Source organism: Oncorhynchus nerka, linkage group LG13 (assembly GCF_034236695.1).
Source record: "Oncorhynchus nerka isolate Pitt River linkage group LG13, Oner_Uvic_2.0, whole genome shotgun sequence".
In the NCBI taxonomy this organism is placed as follows: Eukaryota; Metazoa; Chordata; class Actinopteri; order Salmoniformes; family Salmonidae; genus Oncorhynchus; species Oncorhynchus nerka.
Genome location: NC_088408.1, coordinates 46,671,108 through 46,687,702, shown reverse-complemented (window position 1 = coordinate 46,687,702; position 16,595 = coordinate 46,671,108). Strand labels below are relative to the sequence as shown.

Sequence of the window (16,595 nt, the reverse complement as noted above, 5' to 3'; positions counted from 1 at the left end):
CTAAACGCAACAAGCCCAATGCAAACTAATAGGCCACACACACACACAATATCAATACACTGTATATGATTGTGTATTGATACACTCATTCACACAACCATTAGAGGAGAGAACAAACTAAGTGTACGGTGGTGTTTGTCCTCTTCTAATTTCACAGTTATTTTATCCTTTAAACAACTACCATGATGGTTGGAGCCATCAATTTTCCCATGAACCCTTTACACCTGACAAGACTGAATCCAAACATTACCACTGTTGATTTTGTGACATTTTACAGTACTTTTCACCGAATTTGTTGATAAGGAAATCTGAAAATACTCTGGATACATTCAGTAACAATATTCCTGGAAAATGTGGGATACAGTTGAAGTCGGAAGTTTACATACACCTTAGCCAAATACTCACAATTCCTGACATTTAATCCTAGTAAATATTCCCCGTCTTAGGTCAGTTAGGATCACCACTTCATTTTAAGAATGTGAAATGTCAGAATAAGTGGAGAGAATGATTTAGTTCAGCTTTTATTTCTTTCATCACATTCCCAGTGGGTCAGAAGTTTACATACACTCAATTATTATTTGGCAACATTGCCTTTAAATTGTTTAACTTGAGTCAAACGTTTCAGCTAGCCATCCACAAGCTTCCCACAATAAGTTGGGTGAATTTTGACCAATTTCTCCTGACACAGCTGGTGTAACTGAGTCAGCTTTGTAGGCCTCCTTGCTCGCACACACTTTCAGTTCTGCTCACACATTTTTATAGGATTGAGGTCAGGGCTTTGATGGCCACTCCAATACCTTGACTTTGTTGTCCTTAAGCCATTTTCCCACAACTTTGGAAGTATGCTTGGGGTCATTGTCCATTAAGACCCATTTGCGACCAAGCTTTAACTACATGACTGAGATGTTGCTTCAATATATCCACATAATTGTCCTCCCTCATGATGCCATCTATTTTGGGTAGTGCACCAGTCCCTCCTGCAGCAAAGCACCCCCACAACATGATGCTGCCACCCCCGTGCTTCACGGTTGGGATGGTGTTCTTCGGCTTGCAAGCCTCCCCTTTTCCATCCAAACATAACGATGGTCATTATGGCCAAACAGTTCTATTTTTGTTTCATCAGACCAGATGACATTTCTCCAAAAAAGTACCATGTTTGTCCCCAAGTGCAGTTGCAAACCATAGTCTGGCTTTTTTATGGCGGTTTTGAAGCAGTGGCTTCTTCTTTGCTGAGCGGCCTTTCAGGTTATGTCGATATAGGACTCGTTTTACTGTGGATATAGATACTTTGTACCGGTTTCCTCCAGCATCTTTACAAGGTCCTTTGCTGTTGTTCTGGGATCGATTTGCACTTTTTGCACCAAAGTACGTTCATCTCTAGGAGACAGAACGCATCTCCTTCCTGAGCGATATGACGGCTGCGTGATCCCATGGTGTTTATACTTGCGTACTATTATTTGTACAGATGAACATGGTACCTTCAGGCATTTGGAAATTGCTCTCAAGGATGAACCAGACTGGTGGAGGTTTACCATTTTTTTCTGAGGTCTTGGCTTGATTTTCTCATGATGTCAAGCAAAGAGGCACTGAGTTTGAAGGTAGGCCTTGAAATACATCCACAGGTACATGTCCAATTGACACAAAGGATGTCAATTAGCCTATCAGAAGCTTCTAAAGCCATGACATAATTTTCTGGAATTTTCCAAGCTGTTTAAAAGCAGTCAACTTAGTGTATGTAAACTTCTGACCTACTGGAATTGTGATACAGTGAAATAATCTGTCTGTAAACAATTGTTGGAAAAATTACTTGTGTCAAGAACAAAGTAGATGTCCTAACCGACTTGCCAAAACTATAGTTTGTTAACAAGACATTTGTGGAGTGGTTGAAAATTAGTTTTAATGACTCCAACCTAAGTGTATGTAAACTTCCGACTTCAACTGTAGGTGCAATATAAGACCAAAACAATTAAAAGTGAGGACAAACTGGTGTCTCCAAGTGGCCACACACCTCTCCAAAGTGTGAACAGATCCTAAGCAATTTCAATGCACTTTTATGACTTGACAAAAAGTTAACTAGAAGCTACTTTTTGAGCTCTCCTTGCTTTGCCGTTCAGGAACAACATGTAGTTGTTTCCCTTGGAACACAGCCCTGCATCCCCGCCATCACACAATTCCTGTTGTTTACACAATCCAAAAACGGTCCATTATAAATCATAATATGGTTCAGGTGGCCATGATTTGAAAGCTTATTCTATTGCCAACATGACTCGTTTAGTCATAAAATACGATCTTACAGTGTCAGGCTTTCACAAGGCAATTCAGAGAAACAGAACGCAATGTCGGTGCGGAGAGAAAGGAGTCATGAGTGCATTCAGGTACGTGTGCCGCGGCAAATTGTCTTCGCAATAATTGTGTTCAGAACAATCTAGGGTATGACGTAATCCTGGAACTGTGCATCGAACGGGAGATTTATGAATTGGAAACGTGAAATGCATATTTGGACTCGCTTTCATGACATCAAAGAGGTATTTATTATAATCGTCAACGTCTCATCTTTCAAAATACATAGAGTCATCTTCATTTTCAGTATTTCCCTCAGACAACAAAAAAATTGCAAAAAGTTGTCCAATTACAGGGAGGGATGGGGACAACTTCCTGTCACGCGAGGTGCTCAAATTCAGAGCGGTTGTCAGTCAAAACCGCACCGTGAAGCGCAGAGCCAGAGCTCTGACAATTACTGTACAGCCTCTACATTCCAATTTAAGGGCATATTAGTGCTCAGATCTGCCATTTTCACCCCGTGTACAGGTATGACTGTAAAGGGTTAACAATCACTCATACTCGTAAACGTATTTCATTTCAAAACTTCACATTTCTCTTGATAACTGATCGGTAAAGTCAGTGAATCATTTTCGGTTTATAGTCCCAGCTCTAGTATGTGTGTTTGTTTTGGAGTGTGTGAGTCAGCAAGTGTGTCGGAGTGTGTGTCACAGAGAGAAAGTAGGCTTCCCCCGACACTTTCATTCTCTTGTTCTGTCGCTCCCCCTCTCTCACACTTCATCTCTTTCTCCCTCGCTCATCGTTCCCCTTCTATCCCACCCTCCCTCCGTGGATTAATCTTGTACCTCTCCCTCCGTTTCCCCCTCTATCTCACTGCAGTACATCAGTCTCATACGGCACATTCCATTGTGGTCCCTGGCCCCTCCGGTGTTCCCAAATCTGAAAGGATGCCATAGGGGGAATAGCAATTTGCAGAAGGCTCCACTTAGCCCAATTGGAAAGCCTACTTTCGCCGCATTGTTGGCAATTACACATATCTATCCCATTCAGATGGGTAGGGGCTAAGGGAAAAGGACTACAGATCGAAATGGTACCAGACCCTTCCTCTCTCTGGCTGTGGTCAAATTCCCTCCCCGTTCAGTCCTCCTCACAGATTCCCAAAGCATTAGACCAAATAAAATACAATTGTATTTGTCACGTGCCCGAATACAACCTTACAGCAAAATGCTTACTTACAAGGCTACATACAGGGGGTACCGGTACAGAGTCAATGTGGAGGCTATATACAGGGGGTACCGGTACAGAGCCAATGTGGAGGCTATATACAGGGGGTACCGGTACAGAGTCAATGTGGAGGCTATATACAAGGTGTTACGGTACAGAGTCAATGTGGAGGCTAAATATACAGGGAGTACAGGTACAGAGTCAATGTGGTGGCTATATACAGGGGGTACCGGTACAGAGTCAATGTGGAGGCTATATACAGGGGGTACCGGTACAGAGTCATTGTGGGGGCTAAATATACAGGGAGTACAGGTACAGAGTCAATGTGGAGGCTATATACAGGGGGGTACCGGTACAGAGTCAATGTGGAAGCTATATACAGGGGGTACCAGTACAGAGTCAATGTGGAGGCTAAATATACAGGGGGTACCGGTACAGAGTCAATGTGGAAGCTATATACAGGGGGTACCGGTACATAGTCAATGTGGAGGCTAAATACAGGGTGTTACGGTACAGAGTCAATGTGGAGGCTATATACAGGGGGTACCGGTACAGAGTCATTGTGGAGGCTAAATATACAGGGAGTACAGGTACAGAGTCAATGTGGAGGCTATATACAGGGGGGTACCGGTACAGAGTCAATGTGGAAGCTATATACAGGGGGTACCGGTACAGAGTCAATGTGGAGGCTAAATATACAGGGGGTACCGGTACAGAGTCAATGTGGAAGCTATATACAGGGGGTACCGGTACATAGTCAATGTGGAGGCTAAATACAGGGTGTTACGGTACAGAGTCAATGTGGAGGCTATATACAGGGTGTTACGGTTACAGAGTCAATGTGGAGGCTATATACAGGGGGTACCGGTACAGAGTCAATGTGGAGGCTATGTACAGGGGGTACCGGTACAGAGTCAATGTAGAGGCTATATACAGAGTGTACCGGTACAGAGTCATTGTGGAGGCTAAATATACAGGGAGTACAGGTACAGAGTCAATGTGGAGGCTATATACAGGGGGTACCGGTACAGAGTCAATGTGGAGGCTATGTACAGGGGGTACCGGTACAGAGTCAATGTGGAGGCTATATACAGGGGGTACCGGTACAGAGTCATTGTGGAGGCTAAATATACAGGGAGTACAGGTACAGAGTCAATGTGGAGGCTATATACAGGGGGTACCGGTACAGAGTCATTGTGGAGGCTAAATATACAGGGAGTACAGGTACAGAGTCAATGTGGTGGCTATATACAGGGGGTACCGGTACAGAGTCAATGTGGAGGCTATATACAGGGGGTACCGGTACAGAGTCATTGTGGAGGCTAAATATACAGGGAGTACAGGTACAGAGTCAATGTGGAGGCTATATACAGGGGGTACCGGTACAGAGTCATTGTGGAGGCTAAATATACAGGGAGTACAGGTACAGAGTCAATGTGGAGGCTATATACAGGGGGGTACCGGTACAGAGTCAATGTGGAAGCTATATACAGGGGGTACCGGTACAGAGTCAATGTGGAGGCTAAATATACAGGGGGTACCGGTACAGAGTCAATGTGGAAGCTATATACAGGGGGTACCGGTACATAGTCAATGTGGAGGCTAAATACAGGGTGTTACGGTACAGAGTCAATGTGGAGGCTATATACAGGGTGTTACGGTTACAGAGTCAATGTGGAGGCTATATACAGGGGGTACCGGTACAGAGTCAATGTGGAGGCTATGTACAGGGGGTACCGGTACAGAGTCAATGTAGAGGCTATATACAGAGTGTACCGGTACAGAGTCAATGTGGAGGCTATATACAGGGGGTACCGGTACAGAGTCAATGTGGAGGCTATATACAGGGGTACCGGTACAGAGTCAATGTGGAGGCTATATACAGGGGTACCGGTACAGAGTCAATGTGGAGGCTATATACAGGGGGTACCGGTACAGAGTCATTGTGGAGGCTAAATATACAGGGAGTACAGGTACAGAGTCAATGTGGAGGCTATATACAGGGGGTACCGGTACAGAGTCAATGTGGAGGCTATATACAGGGGTACCGGTACAGAGTCAATGTGGAGGCTATATACAGGGGTACCGGTACAGAGTCAATGTGGAGGCTATATACAGGGGGTACCGGTACAGAGTCAATGTGTGGGGGGCACCGGTATCGAGGAATTTGAGGTAATTATGTACATGTAGGTAAAGTTGTTAAATAATAACAGAGTAGTAGCAGCGTTGGGGGGGGGGGGGGGGCAATGCAAATAGTCTGTGTAGCCATTTGATTAGCTGTTCAGGAGTCTTATGGCTTGGGGGTAGAAGCTGTTAAGAAGCCTCTTGGTCCTAGACTTGGCGCTCCGGTACCGCTTGCCATGCGGTAGCAGAGAGAACAGTCTATGACTAGGGTGTCTGATGATTTTTAGGGCTTTCCTCTGACACCGCCTGGTATAGAGGTCCTGGATGTCAGGAAGCTTGGTCCCGGTGAAGTACTGTGCCGTACTCGCACAGACACAGACACACTGGGGCGGCAGGTAGTCTAGTGGTACTACTCCTACTCTGTACCTGTTACAGATTCACCTCTCTTCAAACACTTCCAGAGAGAGATCTGCCTACTCTGTACCTGTTACAGATTCACATTCACCTCTTTTCAACACTTCCAGAGAGAGATCTGCCATTCTACATATCGGTCACAGATACACTGACACACATCCCTCTTACCTGTGGACGTAGTGTTGTTGGTGTATAGAGTGGATGGCCAGCACCATCTCTGCCACATAGAACTTGGACATGTCCTCTGGGAGACGGTCCTCAAACTTACTGAGCAGGGTCAAGAGGTCACCGCCCACATAGTAGTCCATCACCAGGTACTACAGAGGAGAGACAGGTTATATTGTGTTAACACAGTGGTCCATCACCAGGTACTACAGAGGAGAGACAGGTTATATTGTGTTAACACAGTGGTCCATCACCAGGTACTACAGAGGAGAGACAGGTTATATTGTGTTAACACACAGTGGTCCATCACCAGGTACTACAGAGGAGAGACAGGTTATATTGTGTTAACACAGTGGTCCATCACCAGGTACTACAGAGGAGAGACAGGTTATATTGTGTTAACACACAGTGGTCCATCACCAGGTATTGCAGAGATAATGGCAAAGCAAAAAATGGATTCATACAAATAAAAAAGCTGAAATTTCACATTTACATAAGCATCTAGACCCTTTACTCAGTACTTTGTTGAAACATCTTTGGCAGTGATTACAGTCTCGAGTCTTCTTGGGTATGAATGAAAACAGGATGCACCTGAGCTCAATTGAGAGTCTCATAGCAAAAGGGTCTGAATACTTACAGTGGGGAGAACAAGTATTTGAAAACCTGCAAAATCGGCAGTGTTTCCTACTTACAAAGCATGTAGAGGTCTGTACTTTTTTATCATAGGTACACTTCAACTGTGAGAGACGGAATCTAAAACAAAAATCCAGAAAATCACATTGTATGATTTTTAATTAATTTGCATTTTATTGCATGACATAAGTATTTGATCACCTACCAACCAGTAAGAATTCTGGCTCTCACAGACCTGTTAGTTTTTCTTTAAGAAGCCCTCCTGTTCTCCACTCATTACCTGTATTAACTGCACCTGTTTGAACTCGTTACCTGTATAAAAGACTCCTGTCCACACACTCAATCAAACAGACTCCAACCTCTCCACAATGGCCTAGACCAGAGAGCTGTGTAAGGACATCAGGGATAAAATTGTAGACCTGCACACAGCTGGGATGGGCTACAGGACAATAGGCAAGCAGCTTGGTGAGAAGGCAACAACTGTTGGCGCAATTATTAGAAAATGAGGGAAGTTCAAGATGACGGTAAATCACCCTCGGTCTGGGGCTCCATGCAAGATCTCACCTCGTGGGGCATCAATGATCATGAGGAAGGTGAGGGATCAGCCCAGAACTACACGGCAGGACCTGGTCAATGACCTGAAGAGAGCTGGGACCACAGTCTCAAAGAAAACCATTAGTAACACACTACGCCATCATGGATTAAAATCCTGCAGCGCACGCAAGGTCCCCCTGCTCAAGCCAGCGCATGTCCAGGCCCGTCGATAAAAATTACAGACCTCTACATGCTTTGTAAGTAGGAAAACCTGCAAAATCGGCAGTGTATCAAATTCTTGTTCTCCCCACTGTATGTAAATAAGGTATCTGTTTTTAATATTTAATAATTTCGCAAAAAAAAAAAAAACGGTTTTCGCTTTATCATTATGGGGTATTGTGTATAGATTTGATGAGGAAAAAATACAATCAATTTTAGAATGAGGCTGTAACGTAACAAAATGTGGAAAAAGTGAAGGGGTCTGAATACTTTCTGAATACACTGTATACATAAACACACACAGATCCTACACACCCAGACAGACTATACACAAGTGTGTGTGTGTTGGTTCTTCTATCCTTGTGGGGAACTAAAATCCCCAAATGTCCCCACAAGGATAGTAAAACAAGAAACAAAACTCCCTTGTGGGGACATTTCCCACATCCCCATGAGGACAAAGGCTATTTTAGGTTCAGGGTTACAATTAGGGTAAGGGTTTAGTGGTTAGGTTTAGGAGTTAGGGTTTGGGGTTTAGGTTAGGGAAAATAGGATTCTGAATGAAAATGTACTTTAGGTCCCCCACGAGGATAGAAGAACATCGTGTGTGTAAAACTGTTACCAGAAAGTTGTCGTCCTGGAAGGCGTAGTGGAGGGTGGTGATCCACTGGCAGTCTCCGTTCACTAGAACGTTTCTCTCCTCGCGGAAACACGCCGTCTGTGTAGGAAACAATGACATCGAGGGGTCAGCTATGACATTTCCCTACTTTCATGCACACAAGGGTGAGCATACACACAAACAAATGTGGATCAACAGAGTATTGGAAACAGTAAAATACTATTTTTTTAAATGTCAATTTCATACAGGTCAGTCTGAATGAGGTATTCCTGAAAAACCACATCAATGACCCTCCTCCTCTCAGTCATTAAAAACCCCATCTTTGACCCTCCTCCTCAGTCACTAAAAACCACATTTGACCCTCCTCCTCTCAGTCATTAAAAACCACATCTTCGACCCTCCTCCTCTCAGTCATTAAAAACCACATATTTGACCCTCCTCCTCTCAGTCACTAAAAACCACATATTTGACCCTCCTCCTCTGTCGCTAAAAACCACATATTTGACCCTCCTCCTCTGTCGCTAAAAACCACATATTTGACCCTCCTCCTCCTCAGTCGCTAAAAAACCACATATTCGACCCTCCTCTCAGTCGCTAAAAACCACATTTGACCCTCCTCTCAGTCGCTAAAAACCACATTTGACCCTCCTCTCTGTCGCTAAAAACCACATATTTGACCCTCCTCCTCAGTCGCTAAAAACCACATATTTGACCCTCCTCCTCAGTCGCTAAAAACCACATATTCGACCCTCTGTCACTAAAAACCACATATTCGACCCTCCTCCTCCTCCGTCACTAAAAAACCACATATTCGACCCTCTCGGTCACTAAAAACCACATATTCGACCCTCTCGGTCACTAAAAACCACATATTCGACCCTCTCGGTCACTAAAAACCACATATTCGACCCTCTCGGTCACTAAAAACCACATATTCGACCCTCTCGGTCACTAAAAACCACATATTCGACCCTCTCGGTCACTAAAAACCACATATTCGACCCTCTCGGTCACTAAAAACCACATATTCGACCCTCTCGGTCACTAAAAACCACATATTCGACCCTCCTCCTCAGTCGCTAAAAACCACATATTCGACCCTCCTCCTCAGTCGCTAAAAACCACATATTCGACCCTCCTCCTCAGTCGCTAAAAACCACATATTCGACCCTCCTCCTCAGTCGCTAAAAACCACATATTCGACCCTCCTCCTCAGTCGCTAAAAACCACATATTCGACCCTCCTCCTCAGTCGCTAAAAACCACATATTCGACCCTCCTCCTCAGTCGCTAAAAACCACATATTCGACCCTCTGTCGCTAAAAACCACATATTCGACCCTCCTCCTCCTCCGTCACTAAAAAACCACATATTCGACCCTCTCGGTCACTAAAAACCACATATTCGACCCTCTCGGTCACTAAAAACCACATATTCGACCCTCTCGGTCACTAAAAACCACATATTCGACCCTCTCGGTCACTAAAAACCACATATTCGACCCTCTCGGTCACTAAAAACCACATATTCGACCCTCTCGGTCACTAAAAACCACATATTCGACCCTCTCGGTCACTAAAAACCACATATTCGACCCTCTCGGTCACTAAAAACCACATATTCGACCCTCCTCAGTCACTAAAAACCACATATTCGACCCTCCTCCTCAGTCGCTAAAAACCACATATTCGACCCTCCTCCTCAGTCGCTAAAAACCACATATTCGACCCTCCTCCTCAGTCGCTAAAAACCACATATTCGACCCTCCTCCTCAGTCGCTAAAAACCACATATTCGACCCTCCTCCTCAGTCGCTAAAAACCACATATTCGACCCTCCTCCTCAGTCGCTAAAAACCACATATTCGACCCTCCTCCTCAGTCGCTAAAAACCACATATTCGACCCTCCTCCTCAGTCGCTAAAAACCACATATTCGACCCTCTGTCGCTAAAAACCACATATTCGACCCTCCTCCTCCTCCGTCACTAAAAAACCACATATTCGACCCTCTCGGTCACTAAAAAACCACATATTCGACCCTCTCGGTCACTAAAAACCACATATTCGACCCTCTCGGTCACTAAAAACCACATATTCGACCCTCTCGGTCACTAAAAACCACATATTCGACCCTCTCGGTCACTAAAAACCACATATTCGACCCTCTCGGTCACTAAAAACCACATATTCGACCCTCTCGGTCACTAAAAACCACATATTCGACCCTCTCGGTCACTAAAAACCACATATTCGACCCTCTCGGTCACTAAAAACCACATATTCGACCCTCTCGGTCACTAAAAACCACATATTCGACCCTCTCGGTCACTAAAAACCACATATTCGACCCTCTCGGTCACTAAAAACCACATATTCGACCCTCTCGGTCACTAAAAACCACATATTCGACCCTCTCGGTCACTAAAAACCACATATTCGACCCTCTCGGTCACTAAAAACCACATATTCGACCCTCTCGGTCACTAAAAACCACATATTCGACCCTCTCGGTCACTAAAAACCACATATTCGACCCTCTCGGTCACTAAAAACCACATATTCGACCCTCTCGGTCACTAAAAACCACATATTCGACCCTCTCGGTCACTAAAAACCACATATTCGACCCTCTCGGTCACTAAAAACCACATTTGACCCTCTCGGTCACTAAAAACCACATTTGACCCTCTCGGTCACTAAAAACCACATTTGACCCTCTGTCACTAAAAACCACATTTGACCCTCTGTCACTAAAAACCACATTTGACCCTCTGTCACTAAAAACCACATTTGACCCTCCTCAGTCACTAAAAACCACATTTGACCCTCAGTCACTAAAAACCACATTTGACCCTCCTCAGTCACTAAAAACCACATTTGACCCACTGTCACTAAAGACCACATTTGACCCTCTGTCACTAAAGACCACATTTGACCCTCCTCAGTCACTAAAAACCACATTTGACCCTCCTCAGTCACTAAAAACCACATTTGACCCTCCTCTCAGTCACTAAAAACCACATTTGACCCTCCTCTCAGTCACTAAAAACCACATTTGACCCTCCTCCTCTCAGTCACTAAAAACCACATTTGACCCTCCTCCTCTCAGTCACTAAAAACCACAATGACCCTCCTCCTCTGTCACTAAAAAACACAATGACCCTCCTCCTCTCAGTCACTAAAAAACACAATGACCCTCCTCCTCTCAGTCACTAAAAAACACAATGACCCTCCTCCTCTCAGTCACTAAAAACCACAATGACCCTCCTCCTCTCAGTCACTAAAAACCACAATGACCCTCCTCCTCTCTGTCACTAAAAACCACAATGACCCTCCTTCTCTCAGTCACTAAAAACCACAATGACCCTCCTCCTCTCAGTCACTAAAAACCACAATGACCCTCCTCCTCTCAGTCACTAAAAACCACAATGAGGCACGGTTGACAGCATCGTGTTGTGGGGGTGCTTTGCTGCAGGAGGGACCGGTGCACTTCACAAAATAGATGGCATCATGAGGTAGGGAAATTATGTGGGTATATTGAAGCAACTTCTCAAGACGGGTTAATGTAAGTACACATTTCACCTTCAGAGGTGAATTTATCAAACCTATCGCGTTGAACAAAGTGTTTTGTTGTTAGCTCTCCTCAAACAATAGCATGGCATTTTCTCACAGTAATAGCTACTGTAAATTGGACAGTGCAGTTATATTACCAAGAATTGAAGCTTTCAGCCGATGTAAGACGCATATGTACTGACATTTGTTGTTACTCTAAAATCTGCGATCTTGAAACAACGCGCTGCATGATTTACGGTAGCAGAGAACTGTCTATGACTGGGGTGGGGTCTTTGTACATTTTTTTAGGGCCTTCCTCTGACACTGCCTGGTGTAGAGGTCCTGGATGGCAGGCAGCTTAGCCTCAGTGATGTACTGGGCCGTACACACTACCCTCTGTAGTGCCTTGCGGTCAGTGTCTGAGCAGTTGCCGTACTAGGCAGTGATGCAACCAGTCAGGATGCTCTCGATGGTGCAGCTGTCAAACCTTTTGAGGATCTGAGGACCCATGCCAAATTTTTTTAGTTTCCTGAGGGAATAGGCTTCGTTGTGCCCTCTTCAAGACTGTCTAGTTTGGTGATGTGGACACTACAGCCCCGTCAATGTGAATGGGGCCTGCTCGGTCCTCCTTTTCCTGTAGTACACAATCATCTCCGTTGAGGGATAAGATGTTATTCTGGCACCACCTGGCCAGGTCTCTGACCTCCTCCCTATAGGCTGTCCATTCGTTGTCGGTGATCAGGCCTACCACTGTTGTGTCGTCTGAAAACTTGGTGTTGGAGTCGTACCTGGCCACGCAGTCGTGGGTGAACAGGGAGTACAGGAGGGGACTGAGCACGCACCCCTGAGGGGCTCCAGTGTTGAGGATCAGCGTGGCAGATGTGTTTCTACCTACCCCTCACCACCTGGGGGAGGCCCGTCAGGAAGTGCAGGATCCAGTTGCAGAGGGAGGTGTTTAGTCCCAGGATCCTTAACTTAGTGATGAGCTTTGAGGGCACTATGGTGTTGAACGCTGAGCTGTAGTCAATGAATAGCATTCTCACATAGGGGTTCCTTTTGTCCAGGTGGGAAAGGGCAGTGTGGAGTGCAATAGAGATTGCATCATTTGTGGACCTGTTTGGGTGGTATGCAATTTTGAGTGGGTCTAGGGTTTCTGGGATAATGGTGTTGATGTGAGCCATTACCAGCCTTTCAAAGCACTTGGCTACGGACGTGAGTGCTAGGGGTCTGTAGTCATTTAAGCAGAACATATTGATGCAGTAGTAGCGAAGATGGGAAGAAGTCTGTCTAAAATAAAGTGATGCTCTGCCTTCTTAACACTATCAACAAGGCAGGTCCTACAGGCCCTAGTTTTGTCACACCTTGACTACTGTTCAGTCGTGTGGTCAGGTGCCACAAAAAAGGACTTAAAATAGCAATTGGCTCAGAACAAGGCAGCACGTCTGGCCCTTGACAAGGCAGCACGTCTGGCCCTTGACAAGGCAGCACGTCTGGCCCTTGACAAGGCAGCACGTCTGGCCCTTGACAAGGCAGCACGTCTGGCCCTTGACAAGGCAGCACGTCTGGCCCTTGACAAGGCAGCACGTCTGGCCCTTGGATGTACACAGAGAGCAAATATTAATAATATGCATGTCACTCTCTCCTGGCTCAAAGTGGAGGAGAGTGACTTCATCACTACTTGTATCTGTGAGAGGTATTGACATGTTGAATGCACCGAGCTGTCTGTTTAAACTACTAGCACACAGCTCAGACACCCATACATATGCCACCAGAGGTCTCTTCACAGTCCCCAAGTCCAGAACAGACTATGGGAGGCGCACAGTACTACATAGAGCCATGACGACATGGAACTCTATTCCACATCAGGCAACTGATGCGAGCAGTAGAATCAGATTTTAAAATCAGGTAAAAATACACGATATGGAACAGCAGGGACTGTGAAGAAACACAAACATAGGCACAGACACGTGGATTTATTACTGTAGATATGTGGTCGTGGTGGAGTAGGGGCCTGAGGGCACACAGTGTGTTGTGAAATATGTGAATGCATTGTAATGATTTTAAATTGGTATAATCTGCCTTAATTTTGCTGGACCCCAGGAAGAGGGCAGCAGCTAATGGGGATCCATAACAAATACAAGTGTATTGAAAATGAAGCCTTGAGCACTTATTGGGAGCACAAATCAGTATGCAGAAATGGCTCTTCTCTATCACAAATAAAACTACATCCAGCACAGGACCTTGACTTGACTGGGAATATACCTTCTAGCTCTTCTATTTATAGCTTTCAATTGGAGATTTTGGACACTACAGTATGATCCTTACCTCGGCTCTCTTCAGCATCTCCCACTTGTTCAGGATCTTCATGGCGTAAACGCGTTCTGTGTTCTTCATCTTCACCACCGCAACCTAGAGTGGGAGAGAGATAAATAAAGAGATGGAGGAGGGGAGAGAGTGGGAGAGAGAAATCATTAATACACAATTAAAATGCAGCCTGAGAATTGCAGGTTCTTCCTTATTGATGTTTCCTGCCCGTTCCTACTGGCCTAGTTACTGTAAACTAGGAGCCTCCCCCAGGACACAATGCTTTCTAAGATAGTGGGTGCATTCCAAATGGCACCATAGTCGCTATATTGGGCCCTGGTCAAGAGTAGTACACTATTTATTTGTATTTATTTCACAGACTTGCCAAGTTAAATAAAGGTTAAGAACAACTTCTTATTTACAATGAAGGCCTACCTCCAGCCAAACCCTCCCCTAACCCGGATGACGCTGGGCCAATTGTGCGCCGCCCCACGGGATTCCCGATCACGGCCAGTTGTGATACAGCCTGGGATGGAACCAGGGTCTGTAGTGACGTCTCTAGCACTGAGATGCAGTACCGGAGACCGCTGCTCCACTCGGGAGCCCTAGGGATTGGGGTGCAACATGGGTGGCAGCCATAGAGTTTTGATCCTCACACCAACATCCAGTATGCATTAAGGGGGAATATAGGCTTGTGTTCATTAGGCAGCAAATGGAAGAAAATGGACAGAAAAAGGGAGGGACTAACTGGACTAGTTCAATAAAAAAACGCTCCTTTAGATTTTTCCGTTGCAAGTCGGCGTACTACAGTGTTTCCCCTAACATCGTACAATGTACAATGTACAATGTTAGGGGAAAAACACTGTAGTTAACTGGCTTGTGGAGAATCTGGTCCGTAAAATAGTTCTGACCCTAGACATATGTATGAGAGCTGTTAATGAGCTATGATTAAAAAGTCTTTAAAGATGTATAAATTGACGACTTCGGCACATTTTGGCAAACTCCTGGCAGTCTAACTTTGCACACACTGCTGCCATCTTGTGGACAACTAAATTACACCTAAAATCGCTGTCTCAATGTACTCTTAAATTTCAAAGATTGGGGGGAACAAATTGGTTTGGTTTAGCTTTTACGTTATAGTCTCCGACATTAATTTCACATTTCCAAACTTCAAAGTTTTTCCTTTCAAATGGTATCAAGAAAATGCATATCTTTGCTTCAGGTCCTGAGCTACAGGCAGTTAGATTTGGGTATGTCATTTTAGGCAGAAATTGAAGAAAAATAAGATTTATTAAGATGCCAATTCAAAACCGTACACATGCACTTACAGGCCAAATACATCTAAACCAACAGTCATAGTGCTTCAGACATATCTGGGGAAAGGCGAGGCAGCGTAGCCTAGTGGTTAGAGCGTTGGACTAGTAACAGAAAGATTGCAAGTTCAATTCCCCGAGCTGACAAGGTACATATGTCATTCTGAACAAGGCAGTTAACCATGTTCCCACATGGTTTTAAATTGAATTAGAATCTTTTAAAACAAAACACTAGGCCGTCATTGAAAATAAGAATTTGTTCTTAACTAACTTGCCTAGTTAAATAAAGGTAAAATAAATTTCATAAACTTACAGTGGAAGTCGGGAGTTTACAAACTCGTTTTTCAACCACTCCACACATTTCTTGATAAACTATAGTTTTGGCAAGTCTTTTAGGACATCTACTTTGTGCATGACAAGTCATTTATCCAACAACTGTTTACAAACAGATTATTTAACTTATAATTCACTGTGTCACAATTCCAGTGGGTCAGAAGTTTACATACACTAAGTTGACTGTGCCTTTAATCTCTCTAGGGTACATGGGATGGTAGCGTCCCACCTGTCAACAGCCAGTGAAACTGCAGGGCGCCAAATTCAAAACAGAAATCCCATAATTAAAATTCCTCAAACATACATGTATTTTACACCATTTTAAAGATACACTTGTTGTAAATCCAGCCACAGTGTCCGATTTTCAAAAGGCTTTACGACGAAAGCAAACCAAACGATTATGTTAGGTCAGAGCCAAGTCACAGAAAAACACAGCCAAAGAGAGGAGTCACAAAAAGCAGAAATATAGATAAAATGAATCACAAACCTTTGATGATCTTCATCAGATGACACTCATAGGACTTCATGTTACACAATACATGTATGTTTTGTTTGGTAAAGTTCATATTTATATCCAAAAATCTGAGTTTACAGTGGCGCGTTATGTTCAGTAGTTCCAAAACATGCGGTGATTTTGCAGAGAGACACATTAAATTGACAGAAATACTCATAATAAACATTGATAAACGATAGTGTTATTCACAGAATTAAAGAAACTTCTCCTTAATGCAACCGCTGTGTCAGATTTTTTTTAAACTTTACGGAAAAAGCTAACCATAATCTGAGTACGGCGCTCAGATGAAAAATCAAGCCAAATTGATATCCGCCGTGTTGGTAGTCAACATTAGTCAGAAATAGCATTATAAATATTCACTTACCTTGATG

The 16,595-nt window shown here is 44.3% G+C and overlaps 1 protein-coding gene across 4 annotated transcripts in view; it reads right to left on the bottom strand.

Annotated features, from left to right (window-relative positions):
• The window catches only part of LOC115139576 (serine/threonine-protein kinase MRCK beta), a 142,137-nt gene that overhangs the window by 88,255 nt on the left and 37,287 nt on the right, over window positions 1-16,595 (bottom strand). For 3 of the 4 annotated variants that reach the window (XM_029677119.2, XM_029677120.2, XM_029677121.2), the window contains exons 3-5: window positions 14,086-14,169; window positions 8,213-8,308; window positions 6,211-6,359 (exon numbers count right to left, since the gene is read on the bottom strand). In XM_029677119.2, the coding sequence (XP_029532979.1) occupies window positions 6,211-6,359; window positions 8,213-8,308; window positions 14,086-14,169 (329 nt within the window). Of the gene's footprint in view, window positions 1-6,210; window positions 6,360-7,404; window positions 7,711-8,212; window positions 8,309-14,085; window positions 14,170-16,595 lie in introns of those variants that run through there. The other variant, XM_065026442.1, reaches the window with a different exon arrangement.